The sequence below is a fragment of the Lacerta agilis genome, chromosome 5 (genome assembly GCF_009819535.1).
Source record: "Lacerta agilis isolate rLacAgi1 chromosome 5, rLacAgi1.pri, whole genome shotgun sequence".
NCBI lineage: Eukaryota > Metazoa > Chordata > Lepidosauria > Squamata > Lacertidae > Lacerta > Lacerta agilis.
The window spans coordinates 59,652,819-59,678,893 of record NC_046316.1 but is presented as its reverse complement, the minus strand read 5'-3'; the positions used below and the strand labels follow the sequence as shown (position 1 = coordinate 59,678,893).

General features: G+C 43.4%; 1 protein-coding gene across 1 annotated transcript; it reads left to right on the top strand.

The window, feature by feature from the left end:
* The first annotated feature begins 9,338 nt into the window (after positions 1-9,338).
* LOC117047221 lies at positions 9,339-24,803 on the top strand. Its single transcript, XM_033150119.1, is given in 15 exon segments — positions 9,339-9,477; positions 10,226-10,275; positions 10,611-10,721; positions 10,723-10,783; positions 12,367-12,477; positions 13,397-13,447; positions 14,837-14,914; positions 16,401-16,457; positions 18,242-18,301; positions 19,187-19,205; positions 19,208-19,250; positions 21,700-21,724; positions 21,726-21,779; positions 22,775-22,830; positions 24,503-24,803. Coding segments are annotated over 15 exon segments (1,008 nt in total). The 5' UTR covers positions 9,339-9,462; the 3' UTR covers positions 24,720-24,803.
* The last annotated feature ends 1,272 nt before the right edge of the window (positions 24,804-26,075 follow it).

Genomic DNA, 26,075 nt, shown 5'->3' with positions numbered 1-26,075 from the left:
TGTGTGCGTGTGTATCAATAGGGGCTGTGATTTTCACATGGATAGATAGATGATAGATAGATAGATAGATAGATAGATAGATAGATAGATAGATGATAGATAGGCAGGCAGGAAGGCAGGCAGGCAGGCACTGAGGCTTCTATAATAGATGTTTTACATATTGGAGTCTCCCATAATGAACACTGAAAACATTTCCCCTAAATATTGGGGAGGGGGAATACTATGCTGTTTGTTACTTAACATACTGTATCATGTTGTAAAGTTTTAAGAAATATACCTTACAACTGGGACCGGCAACAAAATGTTGCAGCATGGAGTTCTCTTCTTCAGTATCCCAACTAGCTAGCTATGCCACACACACACACACACACACACACACACACACTATTCAAGTTGTGTTTTCTATGATCAGTTTCATTTGTTGTGAGACATTAGTGTTGCATGCAATATTATGTTAGGAAGAAAAGAGGGGCCTTTTCTAGGACACTCAAACATTCTCACTCCCCCTGGTTTTCTGTCTCTCCTTCCCACCCATCCCACCCCCCATGCCAGCCCTCTCAGGGTTTCTAGAAGTTAAATCTCTGAGTGAGAAGCAGGTCCGTAGTGACTCTGCTTTGCTGCATATCAAAGCACACTGACATACAATTCTGGTACGTCCCTTCCCTTCCATCCCTGCCTATGCAGAGAATAAATGCTGCCGAACGGGTCTTGGCTGCAGCTATTCTGTAATAACTACAACAAGATCACTGTGAGATTAAAATTCTATTAAAGTTTTCTTTTCTTTTTTAAAAAGGTAAAAGTGTTATCACCGGTTTGCCAAGACACCCTGCTTCAAAATTCAGTGCAGGACAGGCTATGTCATTGCAAGTGAATATAACATATATCAGGTGGATGAGAGCCTTCAGCTGTCTAATGGGGAGGAAGGATTAAGCTGTGATCTGTGGGGTGAGAACAGCAATGTTAAAGAAGCATACAGGGAGGCTCACCTGGCTCCTTCGTTGTGTATCTTTAGGCACCAGGCAAAAACATTCCTCGTTTCCCAGGCCTTTGGCTAATTAATCTATGGCCTTTTAAACTGGGCAGCGGAGGGAGACGTTTATTACTATTGGTTGTTACCAGTGCTATTTTTCTAGAAACAGAGGTGCCAGAACTCACCATGAACGCCTCCCTTGTTCCCTTATACAGTGGTACCTCAGAAGTCGAACAGAATCCATTCCAGAAGTCCGTTCAACTTCCAAAACATTTGGAAGCCGTGCAGGGGCGGAGCAAGGGGGTGGGGCAGCCTGCCCCAGGTTCCAGGGGAGGGGCTGTGACACTTTGGCCACCCTAGTCTACCCCGCCCCGCCGGGTGGGCCCCGAATGAGTGCATGCTGCCTTTTCCCCTTCGGGCAGCTTTTTTTCGGCGCGAGGGGCGGGCCAGCGAGGAGGGGGCGTCCTGCCAGCGACAAGCGTGATGCACCCTCCTCACTGGCCCGCCCCTCGCACTGAAAGAAGTGGCTGAAAGGGGAGAAAAAAGGGGGAAAGGAAGGAAAGGGGAAAGGGGGGAAGCAAAGTGGGCACGTTCAAGCGCCCGCTATGCTTCCCTTTTTTCCCCCTGCGCAGGCACGAGCTGCCACCCGGCATCTCCGGGGGCGGGGTGTCACGCTGTGCACATGCGTCATGCCACATGCACACCCTGCCCCCAGGGGTGCCTCTTGGCTTCCCGCCCCGGGCAGCCAAGGGGCTAGAAACGCCCCTGAAGCTGCGGAAGCCTTGCCTGACATTTGGCTTCCAAAGAACGTTCACAAATTGGAACACTCACTTCTAGGTTTGTGGCATTTGGGAGCCAAAACCAAGGCGTTTGACAACCAAGGTATGACTGTAATGGTAATGGCGCCCACTTGAGAGGTGCCAGAACTTGGTTCCAATGAGTTCCACCTGAAGAATGCCCTGTTTGTTGTGTATTTTTGTGTTTTTATATTGCACACTGCCCTGTAATCAGAGGTGGTAATGCTTCTGAATACCCATTGCTGGAAACTGCAGGAGGGGAGAGCATACCCTCCAACATTTGTCTGATGAAAATAGGGACATCCCATTCCATAATGATAATTTTACTCTTTATACCCCCACACATCTTACTGGGTTTCCCCAACCACTCTGGACAGCTTCCAACATATAATAAAACACTAAACATTAAGATAAAAAACCTTCCCTATACAGGATTGCCTTCAGACGGCTCGGGGGTTGGATAACTCCATACCCTTCAACATTTCTCCAATGCAAATAGGGACATCCTAAGGAAAAGTGGGATATTCTGGGATCAAATCAGAAACCGGGACGGCTTCTCTAAATCAGGGACATCCCTGGAAAATAGGGACACTTGGAAGGTCTGGGAGAGTGTTCTTGTGCTCAGGCCCTGCTTCTGGGTTTCCCACAGGCATCTGAGTGGCCTCTGTGAGAACAGGATGCTGGACTAGATGAGCCATTCGCCTGATTGAACAGGCTCTTCTCATGTACCCTTTTAACTTCTAGAAACTCAGTTAAAACGATCAATATGAAAAACATGGGTAACTTTCACAGACCAAAAAAAAAAAGGAATTGATTGTTAGAAAAATACAGTATTGACCAAGCAAATGCCAAACGGTGCTGCTGATACAGAACACAAATCACAATCAGGGAGAACATTCAATTGCTGTTAAAAGCCGATGCAAACTCTTGGGTTGGCAAAAGAGAAAAGCAAAGGCACTTCAGATTGCTGTGTGCTGTGCAGATTCCTGTGGTGCACACTTACAAGCTAACCTAAACAAAGAAGTTTCAGACTCCGCAGAACCTCAAATGCATGCAAATATGCCAGAATGCCCTTCCAGGCAGTAAAGTAATTCTCCCGGTTAGAGAAATTGAAACTCCATTCATTGTTATATAAAACATCATCTTGGGCTGTGATCGACCGAGTGACTATGTTTACCTCAGGCACCTTTGGAAGCAGCACACACTGAAGGGAGGTAGAGAGGTATCTTTGTGGTGGCAAAACAGGAGGGATGCTGTCTCTCTGGCTGCGTTGTTGATAAGACAGCCCTTTCATTGTGGTGATGGTGCAGTTATTCCTTAAAGGAGAATGTGGCCGAGAATTGTGAAACTGCCTTTTCCCACCATGCTGACCCATGTTATACCATTATATGCAGCAATGCAGTTTAGATCATGTTATACTCTGGGCTTCAGAGAAGACTTCCCTAGTGAGGCAGAGCTGCAGTGCTAACTTCCTGGCGGCAGCAGCATCAATGACACTTACTGAGAGGGCTGGCAGCTGTAGTCCAGAAACATCTCTAGGGGAGCAAAACATTTACTACCCTTGTGTATTGTTCCACTTACTTCAAAAGCGGTAAGCCAACTCTGCTGCACTTGGGGGCTCTCTTGCTCATTGTGCTGAGTTGGATGCTAGACTTCTGCTCCAAAGTCTTCCCCTGATTGCATCCCTATTTCTGTGTTGAATTTGTAAGTACTCCTCAACCCATTGAATTTCACCAGCATCTTCCACCGCTGGTTACAGTCAGAGGGAAACTGCTAAACTAAATGGACCTTTGGTCCAGCGCAGAGCATTCAGTGAACGACTCACTGACTTACTGACTCACTGACCACTGACTCACTGACCACCCGGCTTATAGCCGTAAAGTGGCTTGAATCCAAGTACCAAGATTTAACTGGATTGTGCTCTGGGCTGCAGCTCTCTTTATGTGAAGATTAGCTTGGATTCATCTGTTTGACACAGCTCTACAGATTTAATCCGATCTATTGCATTTGACACCCATGAGCGTGAGGCCTTGTATCATTAATCCAACTGAAAAATGAAGATGTGTTTCTCTTTGCTTTCTGCCCCTATCAAAATAGCATGCAATTTTGTTCCCATATTTCATCTGAACGAGCCACCCTTTGTACAACCAGATAGAGCGGAGATATCAAATGGCTCCTTTTAGGAGTGCATTTACGGTTTCAAAGTCTTTAAGAGAGCAAGAGGCAGCTCATTCAGTTATTCATTTGGACTCAGTACTGTTAGACACGGATCTTAATGGATAATATTGATTGAGAGAAGCAAAGCACATTCGCGTGCGCCCCCCCTCCTCTTTTCGCTTCAGAAAGTGGACTTTGCAGAGAAGGATGGTCGGCATTTCACTCTCATGACAGCAAAGTGCTGTACTACAAAATCCACAAGAAGCCCTCAGGATAGAATCCCAGCAAAGGAATGTGCTAAGCATTAAGAGAGTGGGAAGTGGAAATCAAAGACAATGAAGGGAATGCTTCAAGCAGCCATTGGCATTCTTGTCCCCATTGCAGGGAAGCAGCCTAGGTCGGGAGTACCCAACGCGGTGCCCTCTGGTTGGACTCCAGCTCCCACCAGCACCAGCCAGCATGGCCAGCTGGTCAGAGGTTATGTGAGTTGCAATCTAACAACATTTGGATGGCATTGGGCTGGCTAGTCTTGGCCCATGCTTTTGAATTAATTGTGACCTGGAAATTCTGGCTGGCACAGAAGGGTCAGTGGTATCACCTTTATGATCCAAGTGTGGCTCCAGCTCTACTAAGGCATACCCTCCAACATGGCCCAGAAGAAAACTGGGACATGCGTCTTTCTGAACTATACTGCCCCACAAGTCATGTGACTTCTACAACAGCAGCCCCCCCCCCAAAAAAAATGGGATGTCCTGCTTAAATTGGGACAGTTGAAACATATGCTAAGGGCCACTTTCAAATGACCCTTGCTTAAGTTTGGAGATTCTTTCCCACCCCTTCTCCCACTCCTTATAGCTGAAAAACAGCTATCATTTTTATATATTGCTCAGTAACATATAGCTTAATTTCATCATCATTAGTTTATTTTTCATTCTTCTTTCCCCCTCAGTTCCTATCTTTCCACATTGTTTGGAGAGTCTTAAGGTGCTCTGCTTCCTTCTTAGAGAAGTAGGGCTTCCTCAAGTACACAAATCTACCTCTGCATATACGTGAATCCCAACGCAGGAAACCATGTTTTTTCAGGAGTGTGTACATGCAGCAATCCCAACTTCTGCTTATGAATTATTATTATTATTCCACCCCACCCTGCTGGGTTTCCCCAGCCACTCTGGGCAGCTTACAGTCATTAGCCCTATTCATACAGCATATAAGGGGATGTGAATGTGTGGGTGGGAGAAATAGGATTGCACCCCCACTCCAGTTAATGCTTTCACCTGAACCTGAGATCAGAGCCTGTGTGCATAACCACAACTTGTGCATGCCTAGGCTCTGTACATACAAACAGGAGATAGCCAAACGGCTTTGAAAGCACAGATTAGTGTTGCAAGATCCTCTGTCCAAGAAGGGGTGGAGCTTGTGCAACAAATGGAGCAGAAAGCACTTTTGGCCACCGTAGGAATCTCCTATAGCAGGGCGGCCAACTTCCAATAGACTGCGATCTACTCACACAATTAAAAACTGGCAGTGATATACCCTGTTTTTCTGAAACAGTCAGCCTCACAGCGAGAGCTCCATCTTTCGTTCTACCAATCTAGAGGGCGGGGCGAGGGGGCCAGGGCCAGATGGAGGAGCCAGTGATTGACAGCAATCTACCAAAACCTCCCGGGCATCGACCAGTAGATCGTGATCAACCTGTTGGACATCCCTGTCCTATAGTGCCTGGATCAAAAGCCACTCAGAACCTGTTCCAATGATGAATATGCATTGGATCTCAGAAAAACCAGCCTCTCCACTTCCTGCTAGTGTCACCTCTGACTTCCCTCAAGCCATCTTCAGTCTGTTAACCCTCTTTCAAATGCTGATTTAATTGTGTAACCCAAATCTCATTCCTGAATTCTAGGAACCTTTGGGTCTTCGGCCTCTTTTAATTATTAGCTGGACAGTACGTTTAAGCTATGATGTAGCGGATCATTTGCAGACATGGACCCAAGCCAGATTTTGCCTAGTAATCTGTTGATTGATTGGCAGTATGTTCAGGACAGACAAAAGCAAGCCCTTCTTCACTCAATGAATAATGACATCATGTCCAGCCTCCCTACCAACATTAGCTGCAGATATCAAATTATAATCCAATGATTCCTCCCACCTTACAAATTAGCCTTCCTCCTGCTGCATCTGTGATTATTTCCGATATGAAATAAAACAGCCAGCCAACACAAGCAAATTGGTTATCTCCATAGGAGGGGGAGAAGGTGTGGTGCTCTGTGTTTGTGACAAGGCTGCAATGCTGTGCACCTATCCTGCACATCCCCAGCTGTACAGCTGTATCTCAGTAGCAGCCTGTGCATACATTTATCTCACTGATTGCCTGGCAATCCCTGAGCCAAGAATAAATACGCCTCCCAACTCGACAGCCACTGGCAGAGAAACACCTTCTGTTGATAATCTACGGTGCTCTTGATTTGAAAGCATCGGTTAAACTCCTGCCCAAACTAGTTGGACTTAGTACTTTCTCTCTGCAGACACAGCCCATAATTCATAGGCATGCTCCAGCAATTTTGTACTGCTCCTTCAGTATGAAACAACCATTAGCCAGGTTTAATAAGCCAGCAAGGAGGAGTTAATAAAGTGTGCTTTCCTCTGTATGTTATACACCCCGAAAGAAGCTTCACATGCTGTCAGCTAAAGAACACAGTGTGAATTAACAATGCCTCCCCTGCAGCAAGGACTGGGCATAATAGCCAAATGCTTCAAACTGCTTCAAGGTGGTACTGTTGATGCAGGAGAACAGCTCTTAGTTTTTTGGAATTTTGGCTCTTCTGTGTTAGGGCCCAACCTTAGAACCACCCTTGTGTCCTACAACAGCTTCCAGTACTTCTGCACTGAGGGCTGCCCCTTGCTATTGCCATGATACCGCACTATTTGCAGGAGGAATCAAACATTTGGAGATGTCAAGAAGGAAAAGCAAGTGGATAGGGCTCTCTTTGGCAGTCCCGTGCAAAATACCAGGATCAGGCAGGTGCTCTAGCACAGTGTGAAGGCTAAGCTAGACATAGTATCAGTGGCATTCATACAATTTACATGCCTGCTTTTTGATCTGTTAATAGCAGCCACAGGGCAATCCGAGCAGCTTCAGGACTGTGTATGGGTTGGTCAGGAAGTTTAACCCTTTCTCTCCCTGCAACAGTCTGGGCAAAAACTTTCTCTCCAAAGCTGCCATTTGTACTTCAGGGAAAACTCCCATTTCCCTTGAAGTGCAAACAGTAGCTTCGCAGTGGTGCTTTATTGGCAAGGAGAGAAAGGGTTGAACTCCCTCTCCTCACCCACCCATTTCACAGTCTTCAGGCTATTCAGATTCCCCCATGGCTATTATTTAAATAACTCAACCATGCAAGTTAAGTGCACTCATGCAATTAATGTCAGCTTAGTTTGGAATTTATTTATTTATTACATTTAGCTTTCCTCTGGGGAGTTCTGCTATCCATCCATGACCAGACCTAGATCTGCTTGACTTCATCAATATTGCTGCATCAAGTGCCTTTAAAACAAAGAATCTTTCAAAATGTAAAAGGAGCTCAGACCAGGGTGCACATCCATCACCCCATCATAATTTATTGCCGTCATAACCCTGAAGCTACAAACCATCTCTAGCCATCGTGGAAGCATAACCATGTGGGAGGTGCAGGGTAAGGTGTGCCATCCCAAACCCCTCTATCCATGATTGTGCCCACATTGACCAGCAGGGTCTGAGGGGGGCTTGCAAGCAGGTTCATTCTGACAGGCTGACAAGACTCAGAAACCCCATGTGGCCTGATCTCCCTGTCCTTTCTCCCTGACGCTTGCTTCCCATGCAGAGGGACTATTTGTGTTAAGGAGCATTCAGTGTAGGGCTGGGCCAAAGTCCACCTCCACCTTTGCCAGACCTCTCCACCCACCACTAAGAAGGATGGAAGAGAGAGAATCCCGAGACTGTCGGGTGGGGTGTTAACTGATACCTATAGTTACAAGCTGGCTGAGGATTGATTCTTTTTCCCTGTCCCTTAGCAATCCCCCTACTGCAGAGGCATTATTTGAAAATGGGAACTGGAAATTGTCTTGTAGCATCTTTCCCAGGGACATTTCTGGGCCAAAATTTCCAAAGCATGTCTCAGTGGTAGCGAGGCCACAGGTGCACTTTATCATTACTTGAGACAGCACAGACAATGGATTGTTAATTTTTTTTAGGAAAGGGGGAGAAGAAAAACCCAACCCTTGGATATGTTTAAACTGTGAAGTCAGAGGTAGCAGTCCTTTTTCTGGTGAGGTCCATATTCCCTCAGGTTAATTTCTCAGAAGCTCCATATGAATGATGCCTTGGACCACAGTCAAAAGTGAGCAGTGCATCTATCTATGCTATCTATCTATCTATCTATCTATCTCTATCTCCTATTCCCATTTTCCCCATCCTTGCTATCCACAAGAAATTAGGCCAAGAGCTATAATATAGACCCCTGTTTCCACACTGCTGCAAATATTAGGCAATACCCTTTCTCAATGTTCCACCACATCACTTTAATATTCACCTCCGCTCTCCAAACTCCAAATTTCATCTTGGTCAGACAATCAGCCCAGCCCCATTTCAATAAATGAGCCCTCATCTTCAAGCTGAAGTGGTACAAGCCTTATCTGAACTGGGCTATACAGTGTTCAAAATAACTGTTACATTATTTTATTCCTAAAATACACTGCAGATTTTCTCATTCACTTTCTTAGCTATTGCCGATTTCCCTCTCTACCCACCTCAGTTTCTCCAGAAATTCTAGAGGCCAGGCATCCAGCATGTTTCCAATGCAACAATGAACCTGAGGAAAAAAATAATTCTCTGGAAACTTCTGCTGTATTGGAGCAAAGAGAAAAATGAAGCTCTTTTATGCAAAATTAAGAATGTATTTATACAAATGAGTGGAACTGTGTTGCCATCTAGTGGTTTAAAAAGTCACAATGGGACCCTATGAAATGTATTTTCACCTTGTGAATTAGCTGGGCCCAGGACCTCAGAGAGCTCCTGTACTTTCAAAATTGTAAACACTGCGACATTTAACCTTGTGCAGTTTTGACCATCAAAGCATTGCAAAAAAGGGAGAAGCTGTACCTGGACAGTTCCCCTTTTATATGGTTTTGAAACTATTCAATATGTGAGTCCATAATATTATCAGTCACTTCTCAGAGCAATCCTATGAAATAATCCATTGTATATAGATTGACCCTTGAGCTGAGAAAAGGTCATTTGTCTAGTGAGACTGCAACATAGCTAGGATGTGAACATAAATTTTAATTCACCAAACAATTCCTCGTATGTAGTCTGCATCCAGCACAGAGTGCTTTCTCTTAGGAGACTGCTAAGCCCTTTGTGACATCAGAGGCTGCAGGGACACTACCCAGAGAGAGTCACACAGACACACAGAGCACACAACACAGATAGGCTATGCATGGACTCGGCTAGGCTACAGGGCAAATCAAATTAGACATATCTGAATATATTTCTTGGCAGAGAATGACATGAGTGAAGCAAAGGTAATGTTGATGCTAATGGGCAAGGGTGGGTCTCTGCATGGCTGCTTATAGTTCTGAAGCTCCATAATAACTGTAACCCACAGGCATTGTTGAAAGTGAGCCCTTTGGGGGAAGCGTCGCGGTTCAGTGGTGGACATCTGATTTGCATGCAGAAGGTTCCATGTTGGTGGATTGTGAGAGAGGAATCTCTGCTTTCCTTTCTCAAAGTAGGCTAAGCAGGACCCCTCCAAGAACTGGGTGGTGGCTGTTGTGATCAGGGAAGTTTCTGCTTCTTCAACTGCTGCCGTGTGCCACTCTTTGTGTAAAGCCCACCTGGCTTAGAAATGAGACGTGTGTCCTCCTTATAGCTTACGTTGAAGCTATGATAGCAGTTCCTGTAGGTAGACCTCTAAGCTAAGTAAGCTACCGTTTAGGGCCTCGGATTAAGAGGAGCCTCTAAATGAAAACAATTGAATTTCAGATTTACATAACTGGTTACAAAATAAGGAAACAAGAAAAACAAGACTCTATAACTGACATTATCATTCTGTTAATGGCAAAAATAATGTGGAAGGCTTATTTGTGGCTCTTTTGGGGGCTAATGGTAACAAACTACTGAGGTCATCTGAAAAAGATTTAGCTGAAAAGTATCAACAGTGAACTCTGGACAACAATGCCACAAGAAAAACTGTCTGTACTAAGCATTATGTGCAATTATTTCGCTTCTGGAAGTTAAACAAAAATTCTAAAAGAATGTCATTTCTGCCAGCAGATTTCTGAAGCCTTTACAGCTGTCAACATAGGAACCAAAAATGCCAGGTACCGGTAAGTGTTCTTAAGTTAAGGGAAGTGGGGTCAGCCGGGAGGGGAGCGTGAAACAGGGTGGCAACTTACACATCACCAAAAAAAGGAGGATTATTTGTATGCATCTGCATATGTTAAGTAATGGTCAGAATTCAACACCTGGAGATTCTCCAGACCCACTGACCCACGCTGAGCCAATTTCAAGGGTGTGCAAGGTGAGAGAGAAGCCCCATTTCACAAATGGAAATCCTCCTGTAGGTCTTCCACTTTAACTTGAACACATTTTCTTCTTAGATCCCAAGTTTGCAATACGTAAGGGACTGTATATTGTCTTTTAATATCCCAACTAGGGACAGTTGGATAGCAGCAAAAGGAGCCTCCATCTTCCAGTCCAGGCATACAAATATATGGTTGAGAGAACAAATTAACTGCCTCATTACGGAAGGGAACAACATCAAGGCAATATTTGGATTTACAAGGAGCTATGAAGAACATGAAAGCTGAGCTCAAAAGGCACGTATCAGTAATCAATGGGGTGTTGAGTGAATGGCTGATTCCAGCTTGGGAACAATTATTTTTCAGAAGCTTTGAACCACGTTTTCCCTGAAAAATTCACAAAAATCAGTTGCATGCTATAAATCCCCAGTGATGTGATGAGGGCAATTCTGATGGTTGGTGTTTTCTCCTGGTAACCAGGTGGTGGACCCTCCTCTGGAAAGTCAGGTCCTGTCACACACATCTGGATTGCATCCAGCGGTGGCCTCTGCAGTGGGAAAGAGCTGTCCTTCCAACAGCGTAGCTATATGGGTTCCAGTGTGATGAGAGAGCCCAATGGTCCACTACAGTGGGAAATGACACACTTGGGCATCTTGCCCCATCATCCCCATTGGGAAAAGATGCTCTTGCATCATTTCTTGGTGCAGTTTGCAGGAGCAACCCTCCTCTGGTGGCTGCTTATGTACTCCCCCTTTCCTTGTATGAGGCTTTTATTTCCTTGGAGGATAGGAATGAGATAGCAGGCACTAAACACACAGGGGGACACATGCTTTTGGAGGGCAAGCATTTGGTTCTCGCCCAACATTGCCTGCCTTTGAAAAGTATCTGTGGAGCTTAACACGATTCAGTTCTCAGTTTCTGCTGATGGTTGGAGTAGTTAGGCTTCTGAATACAATGCTGGAAATACTGGCCGGAGGGAAAGGGCTCTTGTGCTCATATCCTACTTGCAGGTTTCCCACAGGCATCTGGTTGGCCACTGGATGCTGGACTAGATGGGTCATTGGCCTGATATTATGTTCTTATTTGTCCTATACCACTTCATTGGCTCTGGATTTGTTTCAAGGGACATTCAAAAGGTTGGCTTTGACCATAAAGGCCCTAAAATGTTCTTGTTCGTTCGTGTTATTTATTTGATGCCTTACCTACCCTCACTGTATGGTGGTTTATATTGATTTTAAAATCCAATATGAAAATCCATTTCAAACAAATTACAGTCAAACAGAATGTGAGGTGGGCTTTTGCACCAGATTATCTGAAGGAGGATTAATACTTTTCCCCCATGGATTTCCCCTATGTGACCCAACCCTCATGTTCTGACTGTCTAGCGAAGGGCGTATTCTATGCCCTACCCTGAGCTGATGGCAATATGGCAGGTCAGAGAGGGCTTCTCAGTGGTGCACCTGAGCTTTGGAGCCCCCTGACCTGGGAGAGTTGGATGATGTCCCTCCCCATGTTTAATCTCACTGTAAACATGTGGTACAAGTGACAATAAAGTATTTCTATTCTATTTCGCCTTTCACGGAGAAGCACAAACTGCTGCTGTTGCTCAGATGAGCAATTTGTTAAAGCGCTCTCTAGAATAAGCTTAACTCTTAGTTTCCCCTGCCAGTTAAATATTTTTGGATGGTGTAAATCGTTGTTATTTTAAATGTAATTCTTATTTAAGTAATTGTTGCATACTTCTTTATTCATCAGTGTTTACTCTTGATAGTTAGCTGCCTTGATGGTCTTGTTTGGGGCAGAATGGGGGGTTACAAGTCTTTGAATTATTATTATTATTATTATTATTATTATTATTATTATTATTACCTCAACCATATACATGAAAAGCAAGCTGAAGAGAAAATAGCCTATTTAGAAACAGAGATTGAAGCCACAAAGAAAAATCAGGAAGAAGAGACTGTAACAGCATCTTTAGAGGAGCAGTATCTTAAAAAGCTGGTAGGTAAAAGAAATCTTCCTGATCAGAGTTTGAAGCATGCGCGCGCGCGCACACACACACACACACACACACTGCATGGCATCATTAAAACAACAAAACTCAAAGATTTATTGGCTTTGTGAACACTGTCTGATGATATTATTCCATAATCATTCTTTTAAAAGAAAAACCGTATTGGTTTTGGACATTTACTAGTATGGTATTTTCCATAGAATCAATAGCCTCCATCAACAGCCTTCACCAAGCTGATGCCTTTCAGATGTTTTAGACTACAACTCATACTTCCCTGTGGCTTCTGGGTGTTATAGTCCAAAACATCTGTAAGGCACCACCTTGGTCAAGGCTGTCCTACCATGTAGGTGGCAAACCAAAAGCTATAGAAATACACATTTCTATAGCATGAATACTTCAGTTATATAGATTCCATTCTATAGGCCTCACCAGGTATAGACCTATTTGTATTCATCATGTTTCATCCGCTGTGCGAAGAATAACTTACACAAATCTAAGGGAGAGCCTTATGAACGGGAGGCTCATTGCCTACAAATAAGGAGACTGCAAAAGCAATCGCCTGGAGGCTTTCCATATTGCCATCTGTGAACAGCTATTTATCATGTGGATCCTCTGGTGTTTCCCCACACCACTACAAAACAGGAAGGAGGGAGGACTGCAGCAGAGGACACTTGCTGCTGTTATGGCATCTGCCTGGGCTAGCACAGCACAGGAAACTCATTTTCCACCAGCCCATTCAAATTCAGCAGCACTGGAACTTAGAATTGGAGAGTTAGGACTTTGAGAGGTGTGTAACGCTTTCTGAGGGGTTTCTTTAGTTTGTAATGAATTGTTGCATCCCTTCAGCTGCAGCCCAAAGGGTCGGGTATCTTTACAACTAACTGTGGCAATTTCTTACCCTCACAGGAGAAGGAGAATGAAAATTTACACTTGAGGATCTTCATGCTTTCTGAGAAGGTACAACAATAATCAGCTAGGTTTCCTCTGAATTCCATATGTGCACCATATCCTATCTTCCCCCATGTTTGCGAATGTGCTGCAAGTGTATAATCATTTGAAACCACTGAAAGTAAGTCAACAGATGGGAAAAATAAACGCAGGTTGAGTAGTGGGCTGGATTTCTGATGAAGTATTCACACCTGTAGTGGTTGGGTCGGGGCGGTGATGCTCACCTGATCTGTCACTAGCATTTCTGAGCTTCCTGGGAGGGAGATGGGCAAGGCAGTGCAGAGACTGGCATGGTGAAAATGCACCAGAAGGAACACTGGATGTGTTTGGGTGCATTAACAAGTCTTTGTGTTGTGCTGGTCCTGAATAACTGCATCAGATTTCCACTCTGAAATGAAATGGAAATGGAAATGGAAACTGACACTGTTGCATTAGTGTTCATTCAGTCATGTCAAAAGAATCCCTTTAAAAAATAATAATAATAATGTAATACACCTATTATCTCCCTGGTGCTCATCTTTCTTTGTTGTATGCCTGTGTTGGCAGCACCAAAGCCTTTTTAAAGTAGGCATGAAACACCATGCATATCTGAATATCTCCATTGTACGCTCTCTTGTTGTAGAAGTCAATGTTATGCTTGAAGCTCTAGGCTTTGACAGACCGCAGTCCTTTCATTGCATAGCTTTGCAGTTACTCTTTAATTTCTACTGGAATAAATATTAGTGTTATTTGATAGACCACTGTTCCACTCAGTCGTTCTGAAACGGATGTCTAAAGCAAAGCCAAAAATGACAAAGCAGATCCATGATGGTGATTTCCCATTGCTTTTGTTTTACTTACAAGCACCCCCACTGGGACTTAGGGACACGGGGACACAGGACACCCCCTTGCACAAAATCAGATCTTTGGCCAACCTAACTCAGTATTGCCTTCGCTGATGTCCACAACTCTCCAGGATTCCAGGCAGAGGCCTCTCCCAGCCCTACCTGGTGATGCCAGGGATTGAACATGGGCCCTTCTGCATGCAAACCACACCCCTCCACTGAGCAACTGCCCTTACCTGACTTTCTGGAAGTTGATGGGTGTGGCCTAAGCGAGGGGGTTTTACCTGTTCCTCCCATGACATTGCCCCATTAAAACTCCTCCCTCCCTACCTTGAAGCTCCTATTAACTCAATTGAGAGAAAACACCACTAATAAGAGGAAGGAAAGAAGGAAGGAAGGAAGGAAGGAAAGGAAGGAAGGAAGGAAGGAAGGAAGATCCTTTATTAGGATCGCCAGGGTCATCTCTGATTTGCCCACTAAACACTGAGGTTGTAACAGAATAGCAAAGGTTTGGGCTGGCCAGTGATTGGTGAGACTGAATCTGAATATTTGTGTGTTTTGTGCCCCAAACCAGAGCTCAGCATTGACTGCATCGATGAAGATCAACCAGCAGAGTTACCTGCAGCTATGCTGCCATGTCAACAAGCTAAAAGTGAGTAAGATTATAGAACCACAATAGTAAAGTAAGGTTGGAGGGGGAAGGTTAAAAGAAGTGCCCACTGGAATTAATACAAAATACATGGGGGACAATACTTGGGCAATTGAGAAAAGGAGATAGCAGTATTTGTGAAGGTGGCATATATACGGGGGAAATGAGAAGATTTCACACATCCCTGTTTTGGTCACCTCCGCATTTCCTGTTTACGTGGAACTCCAAATAGATGAAGTTCTTTTGCTGCACTGTGCTAAAGTCTTCTGGCTCTGCACACTAGCACCTGGGTATAACAGATACAGGAGGGACAGTTGAAAAAATGGCAGTCCAAAATATTGTCAGGTCATTTTCATTTTGTGCAATTGGGGATTTGGAAGATTTTTAGGATGCAATGCAAACCTCTCCCCACAGCCATAGGGCTGTGAGACTACAGCCACATATGTACCTCTGTGGTTCATGGTGGCCAAGGTGGAAGGTGGTGTGTATGTGTAGAAGATCACTAGGCCAGCCTAGAGCTGTCACAAAGATGAGGCCCAGATTGGGTCCAATGCCATTGTGTGATGGTAGCAAGACTGGCTTTGATTCCAAAAGATCCCATGCCTGCCCAGCCCTTCTCCACCCCACTTTGGGGCTTTTGCTGGTTACTACTAATGAGAATTCCACTGACTTCACTGCTATCTAGCAGGTGGAAGTGCTGCACCAGTGGAGTGACTCTTGTGTCACTCCATCGTCATCGGCTGGTGGAAGTCCAGCTTAGCCTGCAGAGCTGGGCATAGAGACACCTCTACCCAACCCAACCTCAGCAGGACATAAAGAGGGTTTGGATTGCTCTGTTAGTGTCCACCAGCTTTTTAGTTCAATGCGTTTTGAATACTTTAGAAGGACTTCATCTAAACTTCTCTAAAGATATATAAAAATGTGTATAAAGGTAAAGGTACCCCTGACCATTAGATCCAGTCGCGGACGACTCTGGGGTTGTGGCACTCATCTTGGGAGCCGGCGTAGAGCTTCCGGGTCATGTGGCCAGCATGACTAAGCCACTTCTGGCGAACCAGAGCAGCGCACGGAAATGCCGTTTACCTTCCCGCCAGAGCGGTACCTATTTATCTACTTGCACTTCGTGCTTTCGAACTGCTTGGTTGTCAGGAGCTGGGACCGAGCAATGGGAGCTCACCCCGTTGCGGGGATTTGAACCGCCGACCTTCCAGTTGGCAAGCCCTAGGCTCTGTGGTTTAGACCACAGCGCCACCCGCGTCCCATAAATGTGTATACTTTGCTATATTGGCACTCACATGGATTTCCGATGAGAGGCACAATCTGTTGAGAAGGTCTCCAGTACAAGTGGCATTGGCGTGTTTTCTGGGAAGGCGGCCATTCCCTTTCACTGAGGATTGAATCTCTTGGCCAGAGTGGAAAATAAAAGTCTTACATGTGTTTGCTTCAGAGATGTTGCCAACTGAAAATTTATATGTTTATTTTAAATTAGAGAGAGCTCCAGGAATGCAAACTGACCTGTGGTGAGGAGGATGAAGTTTTTACAAAGGTAAACTTAATTATCATATATAGGAGACAGCCGAGCCAAAGTTAAGCAGTTCTAGGTTCCCCTGCTTTGGGCTAACCCCCCGTTGAAATCAATTAGGCTGTAAGATGCACAATTTTGCTGGTGGGTTTATTTATTATTTATTTCCCTACATTCCATTTCCTCCAAGGAGTCCAAGGTGGCATACATGGGTTTTCCCTCCCCATATTATCTGCCTAACTGTTACAGTTGCTACAAATGGAATCCCTGATCTGAAACCATGTGCAAAGTAGAAAAATGTTTCAAAGCTTTAGTGGAAACAGTTTTAGAATGGTTACAAATAAACAATATAAGATACAAAATAATACCTCAAGGACCGCTTTCCCCCATATGAACTGACCTGAATCCTGTGAATATCATCTGGGGCCCGTTTTTGTGTGACTCCTCCGCGAGAGGTCTGGGGGGGGGTAGCAACATGAAAGTGGGCCTTTTTTGCAGTGGCTCCCCACTTGTGAAATGCTCTCCCCAGAGAGGCTCACCTGGGCCTTCATTCACATTTATATGCCAGGCAAAAATATTTCTCTTTAACCAGGCCTTTGGCTTTGACTGGTTACATTTTATGTCCTTTTAATATGTTTATGGGAAGGGAGTTATTTGGTGTGCTTGTTTTTATGATGTATTTTGAGTTCTCGTTTTGTATTCTTGAGTTGTGAACCACCTTGAGATCTTTGGATGAGGGGCGGTAAACAAATTAAATAAGTAAATTATAAAATAAGTAAAAATGTTGTTGTTTAACAGCAAACAATGCAGTCCCGTCTTCTTTTAAGTCCTTAATACTGTTTGATATACTTTCCTCTACCTGGTCCCAGGAGAAAGCCTAAGCAAATTGCTTGTTCATCATTGCAGAGCTTAGCCACTGCTGTGGCTGCTCTCTCCATCAACGGACTAAGGCATTGAGTTGTCATGTTTCATCTTTTTGCTGTGAGAGCTCTCTGCTTGGCTTTCCAGTCACCAGTTAGCATAAAGGCTGAACCGAAAACATCCAACCTTTTCTGGCACATTTGCCAGAGTGAAACCTTCTCCCTAATGCAGACTTCTCCGCTTTGCAAATGCAAAATTTAAATTAGTTTTGCAAACTTCAGTGCATACCAACATTGCTTTTTATGCAAATTAAACTTATCTTTAGCGATAACAATCCTGTAGCGTAGGTTAGGTTGAGAGACAGCGGGTGTCCCAATTACACCCAGTAAGCTTAATGGCTGGATTGTGATTTGACCCCTCATCTCTCAGGTCCTAGTCCAGCACTCTCTAACCACTGCACTACACTGGCTGAAGCCACATCATCCCAAATAAGAAATACCCAAGCATCACTTCCTTCTCTATCTCCAGCTGATAAACAACTCTCTGACTTTAGAAGACACCTGAAGGTAGCCCTGTTTAGGGAGGTTTTTGATGTTTGACATTTTATTGTGCTTTTAATGTTCTGTTGGGAGCCGCCCAGTGGGGGGGGGGTTAGAAGGCAATGGAAGGTTGACATTAATCAGGCCCTATTCTTGTCCAATGCTCAATCCCAACCCTCCCCCCCAGGTTTTCAAACTAAAAGATAAGAGGTCTGATTGATTTTCAAGGTGGGCATCAGGCTGCTTGGCCGTCCCTAGTGGTGTCTGATCTATCCCTTGAACATTGATGAAACACCTGGAATTGGTATGATCATACCAGGCAAAAATTTAAGTGTGCTGACTAAAACCCAAGGCAAGAAGCATTACAAGGATGGGGCAAAAGAAAAAAGACATGTTCTTCTTTTCCAGATGAAACACCAAATCTGGGAACTAGAAGAGTATATACAAGAATACAAAGTGAAAATACAGGTATCTGTGTGAAATGCTTAACCATTGATGAACTGAATATGGAAAGCAACAGCTGCCTAATTTAGGTTGTAGCACTAAAGACACTTACCAGGCAGTAACCACAACTGAGCATGGTGGAACTTACTTTTGAGTAGGGGTGCAGGAAAAAATTTGATTCAGTGTGTATTTAAAGCTGAATCTATCACACTCACGCTTTCCAAAACAACATGCAAACCAAAACACAATTATCTTTTGAAATTCACACTTTATCCAAATTTTGCAATGCAATTCTCTAAGCCAAACAATGTTTACAAAAAATGCATATATATTGTAAACCAAGAAAATCTTTTTTTAAAAAATGCATATATTAAGGGGAAGTGTGAATAAAATATATTAGTGAAAATAGCATACAAAAATGCATCATATTCAGGAATATTGCTTGCAATAATGTGTACACTAGTGAAAGCTACATGCAACAATGTGTTTGTTAGGAGAAATTCACACTAAAATGCTGATAATTTTTCATGAGAATTTTCTTTTCTTAAAAAATTACAATTACTGTAAATGTGGAGAACTGAATTTTATATTTGAAAAATGAGCAACTGAGAGAACTGAAATAGACACATCCACCCCTACTTATGAGTAACCATGCCTAGGAAAGTACTGCTTTGTTTGGGAATTCTGAATATTTGGATTGGTATTCCCCATTGGTTGTTGGGGAGGAGAGGCCATAAAATGCCAAAGCAAGGAGTGTACATGGATAGCATCTGGAGGGCAGCACGCCAGCTACCTGTGGACTGTATACAAATTGTTCTAGGTCTTGATCTGTGGGGATTATCAGAGATGTCTGTGGGGAGGAAGAAGAAACAGAAACTTGAAGGGGACTTGCTGATATTTTGTTTTCAGGTTCTTCAGGACAGAGAGAAAGCCTGCAGGATGAGCTGTCAGCTATTGCGAAAGACAAGGTTCGGTAAGACTCCTCTATGAGTCCAATCCTTTCTGCAGCCAGTGTCAGTCCTTGAAAGCATGTCAGATGAATCAAAGTCATGTAATTCTTCTAGTGAAGAGCACAGCTTTCAGCTGTAACATATGTAATACTACTGAGCTAAAGAGACAGCAAGGAATAGCTGAGGTTATTTTATGACTGCAAGCGGTCAAGGAAACAGCAGATTCATATCATTTTCCTGAGCTATATTTGATGAAGCTGTGCCAGGGTTTGACCCAGAAGGTGCAGTCTACTATCCAAGGTATAGGTGCTGATGGAAGTGAACCTTTGCAAAATGCAAAACTGATTTACTGGACCAAAGGCCAGTAAACTCATCACTCTGTTTTTATCTGGATCCATAGTTCATTCTTCACCAAATATGTTTCAAACCCAACCTTTCAAGTTTTAATCACTCTGGCTGGCTGCTCATTTCATGAATTGCTTATGTCAACATACACATCACATGGTCTGGACTTAAACTGCATTGGGCTAGGCCATGCCTCAATGTAATTATCTCTGGCCAGACACACTGTTCTTCTGTAACCCTGCTTTTCCCTGGCCATGGACTCTTTATTTATGTATCTCTGATGTCCACCAAAAGACAACAGAATTACCACAAGTGCTCCTCAAGACTGTCCCTCTATCACACTGCTTTTTCCACTTGCAATGGTGTACAGTGGTACCTCTAGTTACAAACTTAATTCGTTCTGGAGGTCCATTCTTAACCTGAAACTGTTCTTAACTAGAGACGTGCTTTCGCTAAATGGGGCCTCTTGCTGCCGCTGCACCGCCAACACACGATTTCCATTCTCATCCTGGGGCAAAGTTCTCAACTTGAGGTAACTCTTCCAGGTTAGCGGAGCTTGTAACCTGAAGCGTTTGTAACCTGAGGCGTTTGTAACTCGAGGTACCACTGTACATCTCAGGAAAATGCCAGCAGTTTGCTTTGTGCTGATAAAACAGAATGACATCATAGAACTAACTAGAAGAGAATGCTCCTCCTATTGTAAAAGGAAACTATATGGCTCCACAGACATACTGCTTATGGGCCATCTTTTTGGTAATACAAGTGCTCTCAAAGCTATTCCCAATTTCCTCTTTCTTATTCTCCAGACATGCTGGCTACCTTTTAGCCATCTGGCTCTTCAGAGTTCAGTTCAGTTCAGAGCAGTCAGTAATTGATTTTATGTATGATGAAATGGCTGCTTGAAAGCTTGATTCACTGTCAACCATGATCTGGGAAATAAATTCATAAATTAAAGGGATTCCTCATTTTCAGAAGCATTTATTATGCACTTCCACATTGGTCCTCATAGCCAAAGAGAACTGCTTCATAAAGAACCCACAGAGAATCTACATTGTATCTGAAAGAGCATTAACTTATTAGGAGTTAAATTGGAAGTGTTTTACTTTGCATCCTAAACTATTATGCATGTACTTAGCCACTAGCATTGCAAGAGAAATATTTTTTAATCTTCTTTTTCCTTCAGTGATTTGATGTTGGGCCAGGTATTGAGCTTGAACTCCAATACCACAAACAGCATATATTTGTCTGCCTTGTTAAATAATTGGGAGGAAGGGAACTATCTTTTAGTTCTAATTGATAGTCATTAAAGGGAGTTTTATCATCATGTACATATGTACTAAAAAAAAGGTGGGGGAATCTATCCTTTGCCACATTTTAACCATTATAACCAAACCATCCTGTCAATGTGGATGTGTTATGCTTACAATGTGATCTTCAGTCATTCTTGGATTTTGGTACATCCTGGCTCTGCATGTATCATTGTAGCATGCTATATCAAAATAACTTCAGGATCAATCCATTTCTAGTCAATTTCACATGTGTTTATTCATAAACCCATTCCATCTATGTTTCCACATTAATCTCCTAATTCTTTTCAAAATAAAAGCCATACTGAATGCAAATACAGAAGTGTACATAAATTCATATTTTATCACAAAACAATATTCAAGCATGTACAGTATTTTACTTCGATGTAAACTATGTATTTCCAAACATATTTTATCCTAAATATACATACTGTGTTGGTACGTTATTGGAGTGAATAACTGTATAGTAAAATTTGGTGAAATCTGAAATATAATTATGTTCTGATCTCTGCATTAGATCCTGAGGAGCAAAGGAGGTCAGTTCACTTAAAAATGTGGATGAATTGAAAATCTCCTACATCCATATGCCATATATTACATGTCCTATCATGAAATGTTGATTAGAAGGCTGCCAGCTCCCTCAGGGAGAGCCAGAATCTGGCTTATCCATGTGCCTTACAACATTTTCTTCTTCAAGGAACCAGAGGAATTTGCGCATTGCCCTGTTTGGGGCTGCAAAGAGGACATTCCTGTAATTCAGAGAGACAGAATAGCTGCTACAAAATCTGCTAATGATCCAACCTTTTTTCAATTATTTCAGACATCAGAACAAGTTGCCAGGCAAGTTTTTTGAACCTTCACCCAAAGAGCTTGATGTATGAAATGGCCAGGGCTGAACTGGTCAGTAATCTTGTTTTACCCAATAAAGAGAAAGCTATCTGGTCAGTCTTGTGAGCATGAATTTTAGTTCATCGATCAATAAACAGGAAGGTTTTGATTTTATGCTATACATAACGTTGACACAGTTATTGCAGCAGTCAGGGCAGCAGCATTGGCGGCTTGGTTGCCCCTTGTGTTTGGATGTGAAGGTAGAGAGGGAATGCTATTTAACAGCTTCTGAAAGGAAGGAGACGTGTGTTGCATGCTATGTGGCCAACAAATGCATCATAAGCTCACATTCTACATCACTGATGCTTTGTAGTAGTTCTCTTGCTAGAAAGCCAATAGGAATGCGCTGTCCTACAAGTTCTGATCTTACAATCGCCTCTGCAGTGGCAGCAAAGCGCTGAATCTGGTACAAGAGCCTAACACTACTCCAAGGGAATGCTTTGTCATTTGCTGTTGGTTCGTGACCCAATTTTAGCCTTTGTGCTGTGTTTCAATAAACCCCCTCCCAAGCATAGGTGTGGCACTTCTGCTGTTTTACTAGACATAGTGGCTATATGCTACCTTCAACATTTGAGGCAGCCTGCCTCTGAATGCCAGTGGCTGAGAAATAACAGTGGTAAGGAATCTCACTGGCCACTTTAGGAAACACAGTGCTGGACTAAATAGCCTTTAGGTTCATTCAGAAAGGGCTATTCTTATTATATAATTGCTCATCACAAGCAGTTAAAATTGCCATAGGTGCTGTTCTAACTGCTGTAGTGCTTGCCTCACAACAGCTGGCATGGTGGGAGAAGTTTGTGGTTTTCATTTGGCAGCATGGCTATTCTGGCGACAGATAAATTGCCTGGCTAGCCGGTTCCATTTTCCTCACTTCACTTTGGAGAGTCACACAATTTAGAACTTTAAAACTCCCAGTAATGAACTGCTTTGAGCTCCTTGATCATTTACTACTACAAGTGTATGTGTGTTGGAGGGGTAACTTCTTCCAACTTTCTTTTTAACTACAGGAAGAAAAAATGCGAAGAGAAGAGAAATTGGTGAAGAAACAGCTTTGTGGTGGTAGGTTAGTGAAGAAAATGTTTACTATTTGTCACTGTCTTCTCACTTTTTTAAAACCATGCACCCATAAATTTATAACAATGCAGACATTTGCAGCAATAGCCTCTGGCTTATATTTCATGTAGTCCTATTACTTTGGGAAGTGTGACTTGGTCCCCATTATTTATGGTGAGGCTGTGTGAGACTTCTGCTTGGATTTTCATAACTCTATGATTAACTGGTTATGGTACCAAATTCCATAAAATAACCAGAATTCGGAGGTGGGTTTTACCTTTCGTCCATGGCAGTATTGCCTGTTCCAAACAATGCTAGCACTAAACAAATCCAGCAAGATTCCGTTACGGGTTGGAAACCTTCATTAGCCACAAAACTTTGAAAGTACCACTGGCAAAAGGGAATAAAGAAGAAGAAACTCCAGATGCTAAACAGAGAGCATTGAAAAGTACATACGAATGCAGACAATGCAAATAAATAACAGTGACTTCCTTCCATCAAGATATGTGGAAGAAGTACTGATGTGTGTGTTTTCAAATGCTTGTCTTTAATATTGAAATTGCCCGTTTTCTGATGTGGATTAATTAATAGGTACAACAAGTGAGCAAAGTAAATGGAAGCTATTGTTAGGTGTGACCAGCCCTGTCCACCTGGTTTTCCCAGGCCTGCTACTTAGCATCTTCTACAAATCAGGCCCATTCAAGGTAAAAAAGGAAGAGGCTGTCAAACTAAAAGGAGATGCATACAAGCAGGCATGTAACTGGACATGGAGGGTACAGGGATGGGTGAAGCAGCAAAGCATATTGTTCATACTCTCTGAAGCGTGTTCTGAAGTACTTAACAATTATCATCTCCAACTTCCAGTGAAGTAGGCTAGGGTGAGGAATACTGACTTGGTCTAAACCCTTTCAAAAAAAACTTTATTGTTACAAGGATTTGAACATGATTCTGCCACATTCAAATCTAACATACTAGCCATGGAACCATAGAGACAGGAAGGAAGCAAATGGCCCATTGCATTGTTCATATTAGGCTATTTTGGTATTAGATGTTTAAATAAAGGTGTTTGTGTTGCATTTTCCTCATCTGTAATTGGAATGCAATGTCAACATTAGTTGGCATGAATGTATCTTCATTTTCAGCCAAAATGGATTTCTACCAGTTAAACGCATTACAAAACCAGCAATCATAATGTGCTCAGATAATACGAAAGGGCCCTCCCAGAGGTGCTTTTAGTGTCACTTCCTAAAAACCCTTGGAGTCAATTCTCCTTCATTAAAAGCCCAAAGTTCTCTCTGGTCTGAGTGACAACCTTTCGGAAGCTGCTGAGAGCCAGTGTGGTGTAGTGGTTAAGAGCGGTAGTCTCGTAATCTGGGGAACCGGGTTCGCGTCTCCACTCCTCCACATGCAGCTGCTGGGTGACCTTGGGCTAGTCACACTTCTCTGAAGTCTCTCAGCCTCACTCCCCTCACAGAGTGGTTGTTGTGGGGGAGGAAGGGAAAGGAGAATGTTAGCCGCTTTGAGACTCCTTCGGGTAGTGAAAAGCAGGATATCAAATCCAAACTCTTCTTCTTATGTGCTCATTTTGCCCCATCAACAGATTGTCACTTGGGACCAAGAAAGGACAATGTCACTCTGGCTTGTCTTTATAAACTGCAGGCTTCTCTTTTCTTATTTCACAGGACAAAGATCACCTGGGTCTTGATAGGCTTGTGGCACTTTGCTGGTGTCCTGCTGGTGATTGTCTTGACCATCCTGCTAGTCACCGTCTTCATCCTCACTGCCTGCCTTTCCAATCACACAGTGACAGAGGCATATCAGCGGCCTGTGTGGCAGTTCCTGGACTATTACATCCAACCATATATGCAACTCTACAGCACCGGCATCTTACCAAAGTGATCTCAGGATTGGAAGAAGCTGCCGACTATAGAGAGAGCCTGTCATTATAATGTATCTCAGAGTGTGGATAAAGCTCATAACCTATCAAGGTTTTCTGGTGTGCAATGATTTGGGAGTGTAATTCCCCCCCCCCTCACACACACACACACACTGTACCTTACCCATCACTGGAGGCCTGCTCAGTTTGTGATATGCCAAGCCAAATGCAGCACAACATCCATGTATGGACAGTCTATCCTGGGCACTATAAACATCCTGATTTTACTTCCTGTCTGGAGTATAAAAACAGAGAGGCAGATTAAGCACAGCACATACAATATAATAAATTGTATAGGCATGCATTAGTGAACTACATACGATCTTCATTGGGGATCTTAACATGCATTGTGCCAATGTGCTGTGCCATATTTCCTCCTGTTCTTCTATTTATCTCTGTGCATAGGACAATAATACACAGAGATAAGTAGAAGGGGAGGAGGAAATATGGGACAGCCCTTCTATTTATCTCTGTGTATAGGACAATAACAGGGACACGGGTGGCGCTGTGGTCTAAACCACAGAGCCTAGGGCTTGCCGATCAGAAGGTCGGCAGTTCGATGGGGCGAGCTCCCATTGCTCGGTCCCTGCTCCTGCCAACCTAACAGTTCAAAAGCACATCAAAGTGCAAGTAGATAAATAGGTACTGCTCCGGTGGGAAGGTAAACGGCGTTTCCGTGCACTGCTCTGGTTTGCCAGAAGTGTCTTAGTCATGCTGGCCACATGACCCGGAAGCTGTACGCCAGCTCCCTCGGCCATTAAAGTGAGATGAGCGCCGCAACCCCAGAGTCGTCCGTGACTGGAACTAACGGTCAGGGGTCCCTTTACCTTTACTATAGGACAATAATGTGCTTGATGTCAATTTATCCTTCTTTTCTTTTTCTTAGCCAGAGATGGGGAGAATCAATCTGCTTCTTTTCTTGATTATGTAGAGAGGTTCACATTACAAACTTGTTATGGAGAATAATGGTGCCCCATCTATGCCACACCTCCTAATACAATATTTGTAACATATAATATTAACTTAAACTGAACTATTGTTGCATAATCCCTGTGTTACTATTATTTATCCATTAGGAGTAAAGCTTCTAGATATCATATCATAGTATATGTTTGCCCTGTTCTGCTCTGGCTGCATTAAGAAGTCCTACATCCTTTAGGTGTTTTTTTGCAACAGGATCTGTCTCATGTTGAAAGCAAACATGGAAATATTCTACAACACATTATGTTTCAGCCAGCTCTCTTCCAGAAAATATCCACTACCTATACAGTGGCCAACATCTGAGCTGAAACCAGATTTATTGAGCTTCAGTCAGGTCC